Source organism: Geotrypetes seraphini, chromosome 7 (genome assembly GCF_902459505.1).
Source record: "Geotrypetes seraphini chromosome 7, aGeoSer1.1, whole genome shotgun sequence".
NCBI classification, from domain to species: domain Eukaryota; kingdom Metazoa; phylum Chordata; class Amphibia; order Gymnophiona; family Dermophiidae; genus Geotrypetes; species Geotrypetes seraphini.
In genome coordinates, this window is record NC_047090.1 from 172183064 (window position 1) to 172203908 (window position 20845).

At 46.2% G+C, this 20845-nt stretch overlaps 1 protein-coding gene across 8 annotated transcripts in view; it reads right to left on the minus strand.

The window, feature by feature from the left end:
* Positions 1-20845, minus strand: part of PPP4R4 (protein phosphatase 4 regulatory subunit 4) — a 417794-nt gene that overhangs the window by 191118 nt on the left and 205831 nt on the right. For all 8 annotated transcript variants that reach the window (XM_033953260.1, XM_033953256.1, XM_033953258.1 and 5 more), the window contains one exon: positions 12644-12763. In XM_033953260.1, coding sequence (XP_033809151.1) covers positions 12644-12763 — 120 coding nt within the window. The remainder of the gene's footprint in view (positions 1-12643; positions 12764-20845) is intronic.

Sequence of the window (20845 nt, forward strand, 5' to 3'; positions counted from 1 at the left end):
CGTGGCAATGCCTTTGTGCTAACCAATTAGCACAGGGCAAACCTACTCTCTGCCCCGCCCTCCCCACCATCCTAAAAAATAAACTCCCTTGGGTTCTGGTCTGAAGACACTGTGGTTACTAATTTGTTTCTTCCCGTGAATACTAAGATTCATGTCCATACAAGTGCCTGTTCCTCAGGCTCACAAAGGCAAAAATTAATGCATGCTATGTGGGAGACTGGAGCAGGGGAAGGCAATTGCTCTCCCCTAAAACTGAGCCATTAACAGTTTTCATCAAAATCCCAACACATCTTAGAGTTATGATCCATGTATCCAGAACCACATATTACACACAAGGTGAAAATTGGAGTTTCTTAGTGGCCTATATATACTGGTTTGGAAATAAAACATGTAGCATTATTTAGCCCAAATGCTGATCCAAAGAAAATATGTCCGACGTAAGGGGAATGTATTTATATTTTCTTTGGCAATTATTGCATTAGTTAGTAAAGACTAGATTGGCTAAAAATCTATTTTTCATCATGTGGATAGAGCTACTGAAATTACTGCAGGATGCCTGATAATGTCCCACATTAGTACCTTTTGTCATCTGCAGTAAGCAAGTGTTAATGTTTACCATGGCTTAGTAAAAGGATATTACAATGTTTTATCAATTTAATAATATGACACTCAGGAGTTCTATTTAATAATCAGAAAAGCTTTACATAAGAACATAAGTAGTGCCTCTGCCGGGTCAGACCAGAGGTCCATCCCGCCCAGCAGTCCGCCCCCGCGGCGGCCCAACAGGTCATGACCTGCCTTAATCACCAGAAGGGGCCCCCTTGTAGAAGAACATATGATAAACCATGCTCAGAAAGACCAAGAAGTCCAGTATCCTGTCTCAGATAGTGGCTAGTCTGGGTCATAAGTACTTGGCAAACCCAAAAACAAGACCACATTTCTCAAAGTCAGTTTCAAGGGATGTGGCAACTTTCCCAAGTCTACCTGGCTAATACTTTATAATTGACTTGCCCTCCAGGAATTTGTCCAAATCTCTTTTGAACTGCTCTTTGTTAATCACTTAGACCACATCCTCCAGCCACAATTCCACTATTTTTTTGTACTATGTGAAAAAATACTCAATACAATTTGTTTTGAATATAACAATTGTTAGATTCATGCAATATCCTTTTGTTTTAGTGTTGTCTGAAAAGTTAAACAACTGTTCTGCTCTATCCATGATTTTATAAAGTTCTATCAGCTTTTTCTCCTTGCTGATCAATTTAGCCTTTCTTCATCAGGGTGATATTCCAAGAAAAAAAACCCCAATTAAAACACAGGCTCACAAAAGTGCTACTTTATTCAAGCTACTAGATTATAAATCAAAACACCTACAAAATCCATGTCTCCTTATTAGAAAGAGCCTAGATAGAATCTACCCCTATCTCTACACCCTGGAACAACCAACCAGTCAGTATTCAGCAGTGAAAGCTACTGCTAGAGATCGTGACAAAATCTGTGAAGCTGCTGTTAGAAACATAGAAACATGATGGCAGATAAAGACCAAATGGCCCATGCAATCTGCTCATCTGCAGCATCCACTATCTCCTCCTCTCCCTAAGAGATACCACACGCCTGTCACACGTTTTCTTGAATTCAGACATAGTTTTTGTATCTACCACCTTTATCGGGAGACCATTCTATGCATCTACCACCCTTTCTGTAAAAAAGTATTTCCTGAGCCTATCACCTCTTAACTTCATCTCATGCACTCTCACTCTGGAGCTTCCATTCAACTGAAAGCGACTTGCCTTATGCGTATTTATGCTACATTGGTATTTAACTGTCTCTATCGTATCTCCCTTCTCCAGCCTTTCCTCCAAAGTAAACTTGCTGAGATCTTTAAGTCTGTCCCCAAACGCTTTATGACGAAGACCACGGACCATTTTAGTAGCCTTCCTCTGGACCGACTCCATCCTGTATATATCTTTTTGAAGGTGCGGTCTCCAGAATTGTACACAATATTCTAAATGAGGTCTCACCAGAGTCTTATGCAGGGGCATGGCAGCAATGTTGAAAAGAGCAACCACAATAGGCAGGAGGGATCGAGCAGGTAGGCCTGAGAAAATCCTGGGGAGGGACGGTTGTTGATTTTCCATGGGGGGATTGGGAATGGGCTTTCTGCATATTTGGAAGAGGGGTGAAAATGACATATTTTAGAATGGCAGCCAGAAGTTATTCAAGTGCCAGCCAATGTTAAGTGCCATTACCCTCATAGCTAAGTGATCAAATTTAGGTTTGCTACACATGGTAGCTTAGCTATGCGGACACTGACAATGAATACTGACAGCACCCACATAGCTCTAGTTCCTGCCCAACTCAATCTTCAAAATGCCCCTTAAGTGCCACTGAATATCATCAGCTGGTCCACAAAACATGAGTTAAGTGGGCAGGAGCTTCTCCTGTCTGTTTAAATTATTTTCAATATCAACTGGCAAGTTTGTTCTCATATTTTTTTTCCTAAATGCTAGCTAATTAAGTATTACCCTAATATCCAAGAGTAATGAGTTCCACTGTTAGGGAGTAATTCTATAAAGCATATAAACTGTAGTAATCGTCATTTTACGTGTAAATGGACTCTTATATACTTCCAACCAGGAGAAAAGTACGCATTATGCTTTGATGCACATACTTCGCTAGTGAGAATGTGTCAGGGCAGAATTTGGGAGAAGTATACATAAACTGTAGAATACAGTAATTTATGTGGGTAAATGCATATATCTAGGCTGGGGTGAGTAATCATGCCAAGATGTCCATGTATTCTCTGCTACTTGCACAAGTATTCTGTCAAGAAGAGTAGGTGCACATTTTTCTTTATAGAATAGGCTTAAAATATCAATGCTACAGAATTACTCTCAATGGGACCACCCTATTTTCCCCACTGCACACGTAGGAGGAGTCTGCAGAAACATTCCTTTGAGGATCTCACCCTCTAACTTGATTGATACTACCAGAGCCTTTGTGGCAAGCACTTGTTCCGTTAGATCTCATACTAAAAAAAATCAATATCAAACATTTGAACTGAATTCTGTACCTTTTCCAGTTATGCTATATCCTTTTTGATATGGGGGTGGCCAGAACTGAACATAGTACTCAAGGTGTGGTTCCAACAGAGACCAATACAAAGACATAATGATTTTCTCAGTCTTGTTCTCCAATGTTTTTCTAATGATCCCTAACATTCTATTTGATTCTGGCAGCTGCAGCTTACTCAGCTGAAAATTCCAATGTATTGTCCACAATGACTGCAAGATCTCTTTCTTGGGTGATGACTTGTAAGTCATAAACAAGCATTATTTATTGTGGTTGGGATTATTTTTCCCTGTATGCATCACTTTGTGTTTGTCCACATTACATTTCATCTGCCATTTAGGTATCAAGTTCTAGTCTCACAAGATCATTCTGTAATCTCATGACCATCTATTATTTTAATGACAGTGAATAATTTTAGGTCACATAGAAATCAGAATAGATTTCAACAGCTCAGACCCTTGTAGTACACCACTATTGATCCTTCTACTGCCCATTTTTAGTTAGTTTCTAATTCATAACAGAGCAATGCCACCTCTCCTATGACTTTTTAATTTCCTGAGGACTCTCTTGTGTGGTTTTTTTTTATTTGCACCTGAAGAGTGCAGCTTCTATCTACTGTTATTCCTAGGAGTTTGAGAACGGGCTGTATGGGATATTTGGTGGCATTTATTTCTAGTTCGGTTATAGAAGGGATTTTGTCCTTTTTAAGCAATAGAAATTTTGTTTTGTCTGGGTTGAGCTTCAGTTTGTGTTCTATCATCCATTTTTTCACTGCTTCTAGTGTTTTTTCCAGGTTATCTGTTGTGATGGGGTCTTGTGAGTCAAAAGGGAGGAGTATGGTTATATCATCTGCATAGCTGAATGAGGTTACTTCGAGGTTGTCTAGCATGGTACCAAGGGAGGATATGAAGAGATTGAAGAGCATAGGTGACAGTGGTGACCCTTGAGGTACTCCGCAGGAATTGGTCCAAGGGTCCGATGTAAGATCTTTTGTTTTTACTCTGTATGTTCTTGTTTTGAGGAATCCTTGGAACCAATTGTATACTCCGCCTGAGATCCCTGTTGCTTCTAAGATCTGAAGAAGTATGGTGTGGTCAATCAGGTCAAATGCGGCAGAGAGGTTGAGTTGAATTATCAGCATCCTTCTTCCTTTGCTAAGGTGCTGCCGGGCTATATCTAGTACTAGCAGTACTATACTAGCAGTATCTCAGTACTGTGGTTGGATCTGAACCCTGATTGAGTTGGGTGGAGTAGGTTGTGGTCTTCAAGGTAGTTGGAGAGGTATTGTGCAACCAGACCTTCTATTAGTTTAACATATAATGGAATTGAGGCGATGGGCCTGTAGTTGGAAAGGGTGTCTATTGGGCCTTTGTGGTCTTTCAGTATTAGGGTGATTATGATTTCTCCTTGGTCTTGTGGGAATTGACCTTCCTTGAGAGTTGTTTGGATCCATTGCAAGAGGCTAGCTCTAAATTTGGGGGAGGCATTTGTTAGTAAATATGAGGGGCAATTGTTCAGGTCGCATGACACTTGACTATATTTTTTAGAGTCGGTTCATGTCCGACCATTGTACCTCTGGGAAGTTGATCCAATACCTGTCAGCTGCAGTGGCTTCATCTGTTGTAGGTTTACTATGATCTCGTCGAGGTGGGTTGGTGAGTTGTTGAAGGAGGTTCTGATTGTGGTGATCTTGTTTTTGAAGTGGTCTGCTAGTTGGGTGGCTGTTGGAGGGTAGAGTCCTTCAGTGGCTAGGAATGGCTTAGTGTCGGTGAGGTTTTTTACAAGTTGGAAGAGTTTATTTGTGTCTATGGTTTCTGTGCCGATTAGTTTGGAGTAATAAGCTCTTCGTTTTTCCTTAAGTTTGACCTTGTATTGTTTTATTAGGTTTCTCCAAGCTACTTTGGTGTGTTCTTGGTTCTTTTTTTTCCAGTCTCTTTCGAGTTGTCTGCAATGTCTTTTTAGTTGTAGAAGTTCGGTGTCGAACCATTTGTCAGAAGATCTGCAGAGTTTGTGTTTTATCTTTACTGGGGCTAGTTCGTTCAGGGTTGTTTCGCTCAAGGAGCGCCACTGGCAAATGAATACATTTGGGTCTATGGAGGCGATTGAGGGGTCTACTATGGCCCATAATGTGGAGGGATCGATTTTTTGTCGGGTTTTGAAGGATCTTATGTTCATGTACGCACATGGGATAGAGATATGGTTTTTGAGGGGGTTGGGAATAAACTTTGGGTGGAGGAGGTTCCTGGGTGTAGAAGGGAATTTGTGAACTGACCTCTTTGCATTGGGAGGTGGTTTTCGTCCCCATGTGGGTGGGATGCTTTCATGGGTAGCTGTTGTGCAATCTATCAGATTTCTTGTCTGGTGAAGTTTCTTGGGTGAGTGGGTCTGTCTGTATGTTGCGGTCACTATTGGAATAGGTGATAAGTGATAGCCTGCTGTTTTCCAATTTGTTGAGAGCAGGGAGAGCAGCAAGAGGACGTATAGGAGTTTGGTTGTGAGGGGTGCCATATTGTTATTGAGTAAGGGTGATCGGCCTTGGTCTGGGAGCTGGAGTGGAAACTTGGTGGACGAAAAAGGCTCCTCTCCCGACTGGCAATGGGGAGGAGGCAGAGCTGGCTCGTTTGACTTGCAGGCAGGACCGATGGTCATCCTCTCTCTCCGGCGGCATGGGCTGGATTCCCGCTGAGGCTCACCGAAACTCGGTGAGACTTGGTGGTCGCAAAAGTCTCCTCTCCCGGCTGGCAATGGGGAGGAGGCGGAGCGGGCTCGTTTGACCTGCAGGCAGGTCCGATGGTCACCCTCTCTCTCCGGCGGCATGGGCTAGATTCCCGCTGAGGCTCACCGAAACTCTGTGAGACTTGATGGTCCAAAAAGTCTCCTCTCCCGGCTGGCAATGGGGAGGAGGCGGAGCGGACTCGTTTGACCTCCTTGTGCAAGGCCGCTGCCACAACCACAATAATCTTGGTGAACATCCACCGAGCTGTAGTCAGACCAAAAAGAAGCACACATAACTGATAGTGCCATCCCAAGATCACAAAGCGAAAGAACCGCTAATGGGAGGCATGAATCAGAACACGCAAGTAAGCCTCTATCAGATCGAGAGAGGTCAGAAATTCCCCCAGCTGAACTGCCAGAATGACAGATCTCAGGGTCTCCATGTGAAAAGAAAGAACTCCCAGAGCCCTGTTGACCCCCTTCAGATTCAAGATGGGCTGAAAGTCCCCTCTTTCTTGGGCACCATGCAGTAAATCAAATACAGGCCAGTGTCACACTTCTGTAGAGGCACGGGCACTACCGCTTTGAGATCTAGCAATCTTTGAAGCGTCTGGTGAAAGGCCTGCTTCTTCCATGAGGCCTGACAATGAGAAGCGAGAAAGTGATCTGGCAAGAAGTGGGAAACTCTAGATCATAACCGTCCTGAATCACCTCCAGAAACCACTGATCTGTTGTGATCTCGGCACACCCCTGGTAAAAGTCTCTCAACCAAGTGCCCACTGGAACCAAGGGAGTTATTGGATGGGACGGGTGGTGGTGGGATCGGTGGAGGAATCATGTCCCCCCCCCCCTGATGGGCCCCCCCAAAAGGAATGCATGCGCTGAAAGAAACAACCCCTGGGAGATCAGAGGCAGGTAAAGAAGCAGCCCCTCGACCAGGGCGATATCTGCAGAAATCACGCAAAAGCGCCCGAACAATGCCACCCCGCGCAGGCATTGTTTGGGGGCTTGGTCTTCAGGAAGATGGGGCACCTTAGAGTCTATTAAGGTCTAAACCAACTTGTCCAAATCCTCGCCAAACAAAAAAGACCCCCAAAAGGGAAATTTTATTAGCTTAGCCTTAGATGCTGCCGACCAAGCCCAGAGCCACAAGGTACGACGAGTGGCCATTCTGGGAGTCATGGACTTAGCTGACAGCCACAACAGGTCATACATGGCATCAGAGAGATAAGCACCCATCTCAATTTTGGCTACTTCCTGTTCCACCAAGGACCAGTCATCAGACTTACAGTTAAGGACACGCTCGGCCCAACGAAAACAAGCCCAAGCTACCAGACCACCACACATCGCTGCCTAGACCGCAAGGGCAGTGATATCAAAATTCTGCTTAAGGAGGGACTCTAACCTTCGCTCCTCAGAGTCCCTCAAGGTTGAGCTGCCCTGAACGGGAACTGTATGCCGCTTTACGACGGCCAAGATCACTGCGTCCACTACCGGCGACTTCAAGGTATCCCTATCCCCCTCTGAGATGGGATACAGGCAAGCCATACAGCACACAAAATGAAAGGGCGCCTCCGGCACTTTCCACTGCGCAAGTACAACATCTCAAATATTCTGATGCTTAGGAAAAAAGCAGGATGCTAAGCAGATCCCCCGAAGCAGAGTGTCTAGCACACAGAGGCTCCTTCGCGTCTTCCTCAAAACACAATACCAAGGAGACCCGAAGAATAAGCTCCCGCTGAAAGATGTGCACCACAGACACATCCTCACCAGCTGACGGAATCGAAAAACTGCTGCCTATGGCATCTGTCCCCCCGAGAGGATCCTGGAGGTCTCCCAAAGGGTCCAGGTTCTCATCAAGAGAAAACTGCTTCCCATAGAAAAACATCATTGTTCCACCTGGATGATAGAGGAGGAGACAGGGACAAAACTGGCACAGAGGGGGGCCAAACTGGAGTAGATGCAGAGGGAACTCCACCCCTCTACCCCCAAGAACCCCGGGGAGGAAGCAGGACCCATAGCCATCTGAAGATAAGCCTTACACAAGGTGAAAATAAAATCAGGGGAAAAAAACCCTTGGCGGCCCAATGGGACTCACTGACAAAGCAGAGGACCCAGCAGAAACCTGCCCGTCTCTCCAACACAGGGGGAAAGTCACCTGAGGCTGCAGACAAAATGGAGGTACTTCCCACCAAAATTGGAGCAAAGCCCACTGAAAAAACATGTCCCCGAGGCCTGCAGTGGCTGAGAAGCTTGAACCGTCCTAGCCGCTAAAGCAGGTAAGCTGGCAGCAGTGGTAAGGGAGACCCCAGCAGCATCAGCAGTAAGGATAACCTTATTTCCCTGACCATCGGTGGCTGGGGGAATCCCTGTGTGGGCGGCAAGGGAAGCCCAGGTTTCTCTGCTGTCAGCTGCTGGCGTGTGAGGCACTCATGAAGGGGATCCCTGGACACCAGCACCCAAAGCTGACCAGGATTCACCTTTGCAGTGACCCGCACACCATAAGCACAGGCCGGCCGCATCGACCTCAAGTCTGGAGCACAATGAGTACTTTTTCCTTTTATAAGTGCTCATTGCGTAATACGCGACCTAGCTAAGAGAAAAAGTGGCGGCTAGCAATAAAAAGCAATAACAATGAACTGAAGGCTCCCTTCAGATTGGCACTGCCTCAGGATTTTTCTTTTTCTGGCAGAACAGACTCCACTGGCTCTCTAAGCCATATGACACAGGTGGTACTGCAGAAATGACTTGTAATACTGTGCATTCACAGCAAGTACCTCACGAACTGGATGGCACACAAGAATACCTTGACTGTCATATGCCAAAATGATCATGATGAGCTTTGTAGGAGACAGATTTTGTCAAACTTTGTGTTTCTGTGGTGAGCCAGGATGACGCCATACACTGTATGCCATTATAAAATGATGATTTCAAATGTTTTTGGTTTCTCCCCTACCAGAGACTTGTGCACTCATCTTTTATCTGCTGACAACATTAAGAAGTACATGTCACACACTTTGAAATGTATATATTAGATTTCCAGTGTTAGCGCATTTTCGAGAGAAAAATAATTAGTTGTCATGAGAGACAGACAGACTGACAAACAGACATATTAGGGCTGCAGAAAGATTAAAAATTTTAATTGGATTAACTGTGTTGTGTTAGCAATTCATTGTGATTAATATGTAAGATATTTTTAAAGAAAATACAACAAAGAAACAAAAAATTCCTGATATCAAGCATAAACTACTTGTTTATCTGTATTAGAGAATGACACGGGGAAAAAAATTTGTCCCGTCACTGCCCTGTCCCCGCAACACTGTCCTCGCCCCGTCCCCATGACTATTATCCCTGCAGCATCCATACAAGCCTCAGTACTGCAATATTTAGCTTATTCCTTCCTTATAAATCAAAGTTCTGGCTGCTGAACTGGAGAAAGATGTTCAGCAGGCAGGGCTTTGTTTATAAATTTTTATCAACACAACTAATATACTACTTTATCCTAAAGCAAAAAAAAAATAAAAAATTTCTACCTTTGTTGTCTGGTTTTTGCTTCCCTCATCTTCTCATTCAATTCCTTCCATCCACTGTCTGTCTTCTCTCTGCATCTTCTATTTGCTCTGTTACTGTGCTTCTCCCTTCACCCCCCCCCCAATTGGTCTGGCACCCATCTTTTTCCCTGTGCTCCCCCATAGTCTGGCATCTCTGTCTTCTTCCCTTTCAGCGTCTTCTCCCCACTGTCTTCCCCATATCCCTTCAGCATCTTCTCCCCACTCTATCTTCCCCATGTCCCTTCAGTGTCTTCTCCCCACTCTGTCTTCCCCATGTCCTTTCAGCGTATTCTCCCCACTCTGTCTTCCCCGTGACCTTTCAGCATCTTCTCCCCACTCTGTCTTCCCCATTTTCTTTCAGTGTCTTCTCCCCACTCTGTCTTCCCCAATTACTTTCAGAATCCTCTCCCCACTATCTGTTCCCGATTTCCTTTCAGCGTCTGGTCCTTTCCTCCATCACCCTTCCCTCTTGCCGCCTTACCGCCCTTCGGCACCCCTCGTGCGGCCCCCTCCCTCCTTCCTACCTACCCGAATCTATCTATCTACCCACCTACCTCCCTCCCCTTTACCTTCGAGGTGTATTTTGAGTAAATTCTTCAAAGCCGTTGGAGCCTGCAAGCAGTAGCGTGCGTGTGTGGGCAAAAGCTTCTCTTTTGACGCTTCTCTTCCCCCTCTCACCATTTCGGCAGGTTACCTGTGGCTAGCTGCGGGTAACAGCCACCATGTCATTCTCTAATCTGTAGCTTCCTCTCTATCTTCCATCTACTACCTAGTCCTCCATTTCCTTCCTCTGTACTCATCCTCTCAGCCCTCATTAACCTCAGCGCCATCCTGGTCTCTCCTTTCTCTTGCCTCCTGGCCAGTATGCCTCCCAGTTTCTTATCCTTTCACTCACCCTTCACATCCAGTATCTCTCTCCCTCCCTCTGTGTATCCAGTCTCTCCTTTCTCATCCTCAGTCCTCTCACTGGATCTCTCCCATCCCTAGCCCTCCCCGAGTCTAGCATCTCCCTCCCTCTACAGGACCTCTCACCTTCCTTGCCCCCTCCCCAAGTCCTGTGTTTCTTTCCTTCTCCATACCCCCCCCCCATTTAGCACCTCTCTACTGCTCACCATCACTGTGCAAGAGTAGCTCTGTAGAATAGCTGATAGAATATAACTCCAAAGGGGAGGGATGGATGGAGCAATTTGAATATTCATCCTGCTGTCCTGCTACATTTTTTCCATGGACAAGCAGTATGATATTTGCACCCTGAATGGAATCCCTAGCTATTGGACTATTCTAAAGAAAGGGGGAAAGAAGTGGCCTGCAGCAGATAAGGTCTAACAATAAAACCGACCTGTAACTTTTTTTTTTTTTTGTGAACAGCCCAGTACAGAAATAAATGGGCTTAGGGAGGTGGAAGTGGATTCTAGATCCCAAATAATTTCTGAAGGATTATCTGACCAAACCAGCTGCTGCATTGAGAATCTTGATCTAGGCAGTGAGAGGTGAATGTATGAACCGAAGCCCATTCAAAGCTCTGAAAATGTCCTCCAAGAAGACTGACCTCAAGTGGGCTACCAATGCAGCTTTTGTTCTGACACTATGAGCTATGACATAACTCTAAAGAGTCAGTACAGCCTGAGTATAAGTGAAGGAAATGCAGTGTGTGAGCCAATTAGAGTATGTTTACCTATGGCAGTCCCCATCCTCTTGGGGTGGAAAAAAACTAAAAGCTGAGTAGACTTTCTATGGGTTTTAGTTTGCTCCAGATAGAAGGCCAAGGTTCTCTTGCAGTTCAGAGTTTGCAGGGAAAAATACTGGCAGAACAATTTACTGATTTCTGAACTGAAGATGGTGGTATTGTCATCGAAAGCTAATCAAAAATGTATTTAGTCTAATAAAAAGGTATTTTCTTTTTTATTTCTATCCATACTTGTTACAATGAAATTCTGATACTTTCTTAGGAAGGAACTAAGGAAGTGTGGGCAGAACAACTCTGTTACTATACAGTTCCGTATAAGGTGGATCAGTAACTAAAACCAGGAGCTCACTGACCCTGCGAGCTGAAGTGACAACCATGAGAAGCAAAGCCCCTCCAGGTCATGTAAAAGGAGCTTCCATCAGTTGGGTAAAGAGAACATTTGGATCTCATGGCACTATTGGAGACTTGATGGGAAGTTTAGTAAAAGCAAGCCCCTCACAAAGCAAACAAATAACGATGAAGCAGATATGAGCTTATCTTCTTCATGATGATAAAGCTCCAATTGCCCTAACATGAATGTTTATGGAGTTTGTCTTTAGACCTGATTGACAGGTATAGAAGACCTTTATTTAAGCAGTTTATTTGTAGGGCATGAAAAGGAATCTAGAGAGCAAACCTCTTCCACTTGAAACTGTATGACTTCCTAATGAAATCTCTCCTGGAGGCAAACAAATCTCCAGTTACACCCTTTGGCAGATTCAAGGAACCTACTTCTAACTTCTCAACATCCCAGATGTGAGGGTCAGAGATGGAGGGGTTAGGATGAAAGAGGAACACCTCGTTCTAAGCGATAAGGGTTAGAAAGCATTCCAGTTTCCATGGGTCTTTGAAGAGAACCAGATCTGTCAAAGCCAGTATTGAGTGATGAGTATCATGGACCTGCTCTCCCAATTGAGTTTCAGGAGAGTTTCACTATGAGAGGCATTTAAGGATATGCATGCAGAAACCTTTCCCCAGTCTAGTAGAAAAGCATCTGAGGCTAGTCTGCTGTATGATCCTATGCTGGAGCAAAATTGAGAGATTTTAAAGCTAAGTTATGTAGTCCTGTACCCTAATATAATAAAGGATGAAATTTTCATTAAACTGCTAAATGGAAAGATAGCCAGCTATGTTACAACTGGTTAGTTTCAGCTGCACTCCAGGTCAGTTGTGGCTGAAAGTTTTCCTAAATCTACCTGGCTATAGCATAATCAGTTATATTTAAACCTGCATGATTTTGACAACTATGCTGAAAATTTATGAAAACTAGTTAAGTTTCTCCCTCCACTCTAACCCAATCATGCCTTTGAAAATACCCACCTGAGTGGCTAAATATAGCTGCCTAATGACTTACATTTATCCACTCACTAGAGGCAAATCATTAAAGCTCAGGTTTGGTTGCTAACTCCTGAAGTTAGCTGGGTGGACCCTTCAAAAATCTACGCCTCAGGGTATACTTGTAAGAGTACTTTGCTCTTGGGCAGAGAAAAACTGAAGGGATTGGATGATTCTGCTTATGCGTTAATATAAATAAAACATGGAACTGAATAAACATACAAATATGAATTTCTATACTTACTTCACAGAAGCCAGTAGCCATATTCAGTCTGACTGGCACCTCTGGATCATGGCAAAGGCAGAAGAAGGTAGAAAACAGCTCTAAATGAAAACTTTTGGGACCCACAAACATAATCATGGCCTATAACAATAAGATACAATGTAAGTCTTTAAATTAATCTTGCACATATTATAGAAATTTAAAAAGAGAAATAAAGTGTACACACAACAATTAAAACAGGAGCAAATAGTTTAACAAGCTATATATAAACTTACGCTGATGATACAGTGTCTTAAATATATACTATTCAAACATGTTATGGCCCTTATTTTAGAAACATCCTCCTGTGTAAAGAGTAGCTTTTAAATGGCTTGTACAAGCAGGGATTTTAGAACATCTCTATTTAATATTGTGTGAACAAAATAAGTACCTTTCTAAAAATATGTAAACCACTTTGATTGTATAAACCACACAAAAAACCCAGCATACAAGTCCCATTCTCATCCTTCTACACCACTTATACATAGTTAGGTCTGGTTAGATGTGGAGGGGGTGTAGTTGGGTGTGTCTGTTATAATTAGATTGTAAGCTCTTCTGAGTAGGGACCTCTTTTGCAAGTACAATGTACAGTGCTGCGTGCACCTAGTAGCACTATATAAATAATAAACTGTTGTTGTTGGACCTAACAGATATTCTCGACCATACCAACAGATATTCGCAATTTTCACATCTCCCGCCCCCAGCATCAATGGCTCTTCCAATTTCTCACAATACCCTCTTTCGAATCCCTACAGATAAGGATCCATGGATTCCCCCTCTAACTCTTAATAAGGTTTCCAGGGAGCTAAAGGGGAGCAGGACAGGAATAATCCCTCATCTCTCCTGCTCCATCAAAGTCCAAAATTCAAAATGGCATCCTCAATCCCTAGCAGTTGTGCCACAGTTACTAATACTGGGCTGGGAGTGGGACTTAAGCTATCTTTTATATGGTAGCTTAGCCTGTAGCAGTAGTGAAATGAGAAATTTCAATCCAGGACTTCAATGGAGAAGGAATCACCCATTAAACATCAGAGTTACTGATGTCATTGGATAGGTGTTCAAACCAAAGCCAGGGATGCTGTCAGGAGCAGCGATTGGAAACCCCCCCAAAAAACAACCCTGCTCCTATGTACAAATGGAATATACAAGTCTGTTGCAGGCTTTTAGGATCAGTACTCCTGTTGGATGTGGAAAGGCATGGACATGAACACTTGCATGTCCTTCCATGTATTTTTACAAGAGATTTTCTGTTTGGAAAAGGTAATATTTAGAAATAAAACAAAAACAAAGGAAATCAGATAATACCTTTTTTTTACTGAACTAACAATGCATTTTAGGATTAGCAAATGTTGAGAGAAATAATGGAAACACGAAAGCATGTGAATCCTTTGCTTTTTAATTTGTATATGAATTCTTTGGTTGAATACTTGACAAATTTAGGCGTTTTTATCTTATGCTGCTGCTATTTTTATCTTAAGTCCAGCATTGGAGGAGGCTTTGAGATTTATTCAAAAGGTAATTATTATATTACAGTAGTGGATAATTGGGCAGCCAATAATTTCTTACACCTGAATAAACAAAAAACTAAGGGGTCCTTTTACTAAGGCGCGCTAGCCAATTTAGCACGCACTAAACACTAACGCGGACATAGAATATAATGGACGCACTAGCATTTAATGCGCACTAATTTTAGCATGCGCTAAAAACAGTTAGCATGCCTTAGTTTGTTTTGGTAATCCAAGTGGGGGTCAGAAAATGGAGAAATAGTTATGATAGAAGGAAAATCTATGGTTTGGGGAATTATTTTGGATTGTGGTTTGACATTTGATAATCAAATAAATGGATTGGTGAAGAGAGTCTTTTTCATTGGCGCCAAATAGCTATGTTACTTACCGTAACAGTTGTTATCCAGGGGCAGCAGGCAGCTATTCTCACTAGTGGGTGATGTCATCCGACAGAGCCCCGATACGGACGTCTCACAAGCATATTTTGCTTGAAGAAACTCAGAAGTTTCGAGATGCCCGCACCGCGCATGCGCCAGTGCCTTCCCGCCTGATGCTCCGGGCGTGTCTCCTCAGTTCAGGTAGCTAGCAGAGAAGCCAACCCAGGGGAGGTGGGTGGGACGTGAGAATAGCTGCCTGCTGTCCCTGGATAACAACTGTTACGGTAAGTAACATTGCTTTATCCCAGGACAAGCAGGCAGGTATTCTCACTAGTGGGTGACCTCCAAGCTAACCTCAATGGGACGGAGGGAGAGTTGTCAACTTAGGAGAATAAATTTTGTAACACTGTTTGGCCAAACTGTCCATCCCTTCTGGAGAAAGTATCCAGACAATAATGAGAGGTGAATGTATGAACCGAGGACCAAGCGGCAGCCTTACAAATCTCCTCAATCGGTGTCGATCTAAGGAAGGCTACAGAGGCCGCCATTGCTCTGACCTTGTGGGCTGTGACCTTACAGGGAAGGGGTAACCCAGCCTGGGCATAGCAGAAAGAGATATAAGCCGCCATCCAGTTAGAGATGGTGCGCTTCGATACAGGTCGTCCCAACTTGTTTGGATCAAAGGAGACGAAAAGTTGAGGATCAGTTCTGTGTGGTTTGGTGCGATCCAGGTAGAAAGCCAAAGCATGTTTACAGTTCAGAGTATGAAGTGCTGATTCTCCAGGGTGAGAATGAGGCTTTGGAAAAAACACTGGAAGTACAATGGATTGGTTGAGATGAAATTCAGAGACCACTTTAGGCAGGAATTTCGGATGAGTGCGGAGGACCACCTTGTCATGATGGAATACTGTGAAAAGTGGGTCCGCCACCAAGGCCTGAAGCTCACTGACCCTGCGAGCAGACGTGAGGGCCACCAGAAAAACCACCTTCCAAGTGAGAAACTTTAGAGGAGTCTTGTTGAGAGGCTCAAAAGGGGGTTTCATAAGTTGAGAAAGGACAACGTTGAGATCCCAAACCACTGGAGGAGGTTTGAGAGGAGGATTGACGTGGAAAAGTCCTTTCATAAATCTGGAAACCACAGGATGAGCAGAGAGGGGTTTCCCTTGTAGAGGCTGATGGAAAGCCGCAATAGCACTCAGGTGGACTCGTATAGAAGTAGACTTGAGACCAGACTGAGATAGGTGTAGAAGATAGTCCAATATGGAAGACAGGGAGGCTCGCTGAGGCTCCTTAGAATTAGAAATACACCAGGAAGAGAATCTAGTCCATTTCTGGGAGTAGCATTGTCGAGTAGCAGGCTTCCTGGAAGCCTCCAAGACCTCTCTCACCGCATGGGAAAACTGGTGAGGAGTTACGTTGAGAGGAACCAAGCTGTCAGGTGGAGAGACTGCAGGTTGGGATGAAGAAGTGATCCTTGATGCTGAGTAAGTAGTGAAGGAAACACTGGAAGAAGGACCGGCTCCCTGCTGCTGAGTTGAAGCAGAAGGGAGAACCAAGGTTTTCTGGGCCACCGAGGAGCTATCAGAATCATGGTGGCATGGTCGGACCTCAACTTGACCAGAGTCTTTTGAATGAGAGGAAATGGAGGAAACGCATACAGAAAGCGAGTCCCCCAATCCAGCAGAAAAGCATCTGCCTCGAGGCGATGAGGAGTGTAGATCCTGGAGCAAAACTGAGGCAGTTTGAAGTTGTGGGGAGCCGCAAAGAGGTCTATCTGAGGCGTCCCCCATTGTGCAAATATCTGATGAAGGGGGTTGGAATGGAGAGTCCATTCGTGAGGCTGGAGGAGACGACTCAAGTTGTCTGCCAAAACATTGTCCTTCCCCTGAATGTAGACAGCTTTTAGGACGGCGTTGTGGCGAACCGACCAATCCCAGACTCTGAGAGCTTCCTGGCAGAAGGAGGCCGATCCTGTGCCCCCCCTGCTTGTTGACATAATACATGGCGACCTGGTTGTCTGTGCGAATGAGGACCACCATGTCGTGAAGCAGATTTTGAAAAGCTTGAAGAGCGTAGAAGATGGCTCTGAGCTCCAGAAGATTGATTTGATGGAGACGGTCCGCACTGGTCCAGAATCCCTGAGTGCGAAGCCCATCCAGATGAGCCCCCCAGGCATAGGTCGAGGAATCGGTTGTGAGAACCTTCTGGTGGGGAGGAGTGTGAAACAGCAAACCTCTGGATAGATTCGAAGAGGTCTTCCACCAAAGTAGAGACTGCCGAAGAGCAGGAGTGACCATGATGTGTCGAGTCAACGGGTCTGACACCTGAGTCCATTGAGAAGCCAGGGTCCACTGAGGAATTCTGAGATGGAGTCTGGCAAAAGGTGTCACATGCACTGTAGAGGCCATGTGGCCCAGGAGGACCATCATGTGTCTCGCTGAGATGGACTGGCGAGAAGACACAGACTGGCAGAGTTGAAGGAGAGCATCCATGCGCTGAGGAGGAAGGATTGCTCGAAGATGAATGGTGTCCAGGATCGCCCCGATGAAGGAGAGAGACTGGGTGGGCTGTAGATGAGATTGGGGAAGTTGATCTCAAAGCCCAAACTCTGCAGGAAGCAAATCATGGCGAGGGTCGCCGAAACGACCTCTGGAGCTGAGGGGGCCTTGATGAGCCAGTCGTCGAGGTAGGGGAACACCTGAAGACCCCAGTTCCGGAGTGCAGCGGCCACCACCACCAGACACTTCGTGAAGACTCTGGGAGACGAGGACAGGCCGAATGGAAGCACTCGATACTGCAGATGTAGATGTCCCACCCGAAATCTGAGGAACTTGCGGGAGGCCGGATGAATGGGAATGTGAGTGTAGGCCTCCTTGAGATCCAGAGAGCATAACCAGTCGTTCTGCTCGAGGAGGGGGTAGAGAGAAGCAAGGGTCAGCATGCGAAACCTCTCCTTGACCAAGAACTTGTTGAGGACCCGAAGGTCCAGAATGGGTCGCAGGTCGCCCGTCTTCTTCGGGACGAGGAAGTACCGGGAGTAAAAACCCCGGTTGTGCTGTTCCATCGGGACCGGCTCGACGGCCCGAAGCCGGAGCAAAGCTTGAGCTTCCTGAAGAAGGAGGGTGGTCTGCGTCAAGTTGGAAGGATACTCTCTTGGAGGGTGGTCCGGAGGGACCCGATGGAATTGAAGAGAATATCCTTCTCTTACAATGGAAACGACCCAGAGGTCGGTGGTAATAGCCTCCCAGCGATGATAAAAATGATGGAGGCGACCCCCGATGGGAAAAACAGGGGGAGGCAGAACGAGGTCGGTTATGCTCCCTGGGATAGAGTCAGAAAGGCTGAGGAGCCTTAGGTGCAGCAGGCGGCTGAGGTTTCTGCTGAGCCTTCTGAGGCTGCCTCTTCGCAGGTTGTCTCGCAACCGGAGCCTGCCTAGGAGTGTAACGCCGCTGATAGATCAAGGGCGGTCTAGAAGGCCGAGACTGTTGAGGCTTGGGCTTGGGCCGAAGGATAGACTGAAAAGACTTTTCATGGTCAGAAAGCTTCTTCGTTACCATCTTGATGGATTCGTCAAACAGATCCGCTCCCGCACAAGGCACATTGGCAAGCCTGTCCTGGAGGTTCGGATCCATGTCAATGGTTCGAAGCCATGCCAACCGACGCATGGCCACGGAAAAGGCAGCAGCACGTGCCGAAAGCTCAAAGGCATCGTATGAGGATTGCATAAGCTGGAGACGAAGCTGGGAAAGCGAGGCTACCACTTCCTCGAATTCAAATCGAGCCTGAGAATCGATGTAGGGAGTGAATTTTCAAAGTACAGACAAGAAGAACTCCAAATAAGATGCAAAGTAGAAATTATAATTAAGAACTCGGGAAGCCATCATCGAGTTCTGGTAGATTCTCCTCCCAAACTTATCCATCGTCCTGCCCTCGCGACCCGGAGGCACGGAGGCGTACACCTGGGAAGGATGGGACCACTTGAGGGAGGATTCGACCAGCAGGGATTGGTGAGACAGTTGAGAGCCCTCGAACCCCTTGTGATGGACTGTGCGGTATCGTGCATCCAATTTGCCCGGGACTGCAGGAATAGAATAAGGTGTCTCAAAACATCTCATAAATGTCTGATCAAGCAATTTATGGAGAGGCAGTCGAAGAGACTCCGCAGGAGGGTGAGGCAAGTGCATGGTGTCGAGATACTCTTTAGAATATCGAGACCCAGTGTCCAAGGTAACATCCAAGTCATCTGCCATCTGTCGGAGAAAAGAAGAAAAAGACAACTGATCCGCCAGTACAGGTCTCCGAGAGGGACTGGACGAAGTTGAGGCCTCAGGATCCAGAGAGATCTGGGATCGACAGGGAGAAAAAGAGGTAGACGGCTCCTCGTACTCCGGCCCCTCCGGGGGAGACATATCAGAGGAAGAGTACCCCAGACGAGGCAGCTTCTTCTGCGGCGAAACCTCAGAATGGCGCGAGGAGTGCCGTGATGAATGCCTGGACCGATGCCCCTCACGGTGTCTGGAGGGAGATTGAGAATGACGAAACTTCGCAAGATCCCCCGATGCTTCCAGCGAGTGAATGGGATTCGAAGCAGTAGATCAAAGAGGCTGAATGGTCGATGCTTCACGAGACGCAGCCCATGCCTGGTATGGAGTGCGGAAGAACTCTTCCTGAGACTTGCTATGCCCAGGGCTTCGATTACCTACAGGGGGATTGCCGCCCTGTTGGCATGGAGGTGTGATGGGCTCCAAAGGAGGCATGTCACTGAAGGAAGCCCGCCTCGAGGGACCGGCTGCCCTACGTCGCTCCTCCTCGCCAAGCAGCGAGGTCGACCGGCGAGGAGGAGGAGGAGGGGGCGGTCCGCCCCCCGGAATTGGCACCGGAAGGTCACCCTGGATGGAGGCGATTAACCTGGGTCCCATAGTTTGCATGAGCTCGACAAACTGAGCTTCCAGAAGGGACCGTAGCGAAGCCAAAATGGAGAGATCCACACCGAAAGGGGGTCCTCCAGCACGGTCTTCGCACTCTTTCGTGGTCGAGTGCTTCTGCTTGGAAGCTTTCGGCACCTTAATGACCACAGGTGGAACAGTGGACGGCAGTACCTGAACCGAGGAGACGGGGCCAGGCACCGACGCCGAACTCGGGGCCAAAACCAGGGTAAACGAAGCCGGCTTCAGAAGACCCGGAGTAGCAGGAGTAGTAGCTGGCTTCGCATGGACAGGCGAAGCGGCCGATGAAGTCGAAGCTGAAGGTTCCTTAGCAGCTTCCATCTTAAACATGGACTCCCACAGCAGACAGCGCCGCTTAAACGCCCGCGCTGTAAGAGTGGAACAAGGCCGGCATGATTTCGGGAAATGTTCTGGACCAAGACACTGCAGGCAGCGTCGATGCGGGTCCGTCAGCGAAATCGCACGCTGGCACTTGCTACACTTTTTTTTTTTTTGTATAATATTTCTTTATTGGGCAAAGACAAGGAAACATAGTACAACAGAATACAGATACACGTCTGTAATGCCAAAATGCATACACATCTAGAATACCCCAAAAGCGGGTGAACATACCTCCACTCAAGCCCAATACCGTGTTTTATTATAACCCCCAAAAAACCCCCCAGCAGAAAACCCCTCCCACCCCATCCCCCCCCCTCCCCAACCCAGACCCGTATGGTGTACAACCTTCCCAAGGGGAGAAAAGAAAAGGACAAAAGACAAAAGAAAAAAGAAAGCGGTAGGATACTGTAAAAAAGATACCATGGCAGGAGACCCATCTTACCCTACGTTAGGGGAAGTAGCAGACGACCCCCCCCCCCCCCACATAAATAGCACAACCCAAAAGATTAACTATTCAGCAGCATACTCCTCTCCCTATGCGGAAGGGACAACCAGTATCCCTCCCAAACGTCTTGAAATTTAGTCCACCTGCCCTCATCCCGGGTCCCCACCATCCTACGCTCTACAAGCGCCAATTCGTAAAGGAACATTTGCCACTGAGAAAAAGAGGGAGCATGTGGAGCTCGCCAGAATATCAGAATGGCCCTTTTGGCCAGGAGCAGAGCCTTGAACACCAATAATTTCTGCCCACCAGAGCAACTGGAGAGAGCCGCTCCAGCATAAAAAAGTGCAATATCCGGAGAACAGGCAGGTAGTGAGATAGATAGGGAGGACAGGAAACTCCACACTCGCCTCCAAAAAGCCTGTATTAGAGGGCAACATATGTCAGAACATATGCCCCAAGGTTGCAGGGCACTCAGGGCATTTGGGGCAGCGGGCATGCTCCGCAAAGCCAGCACGATAAGCCCTCTGGGG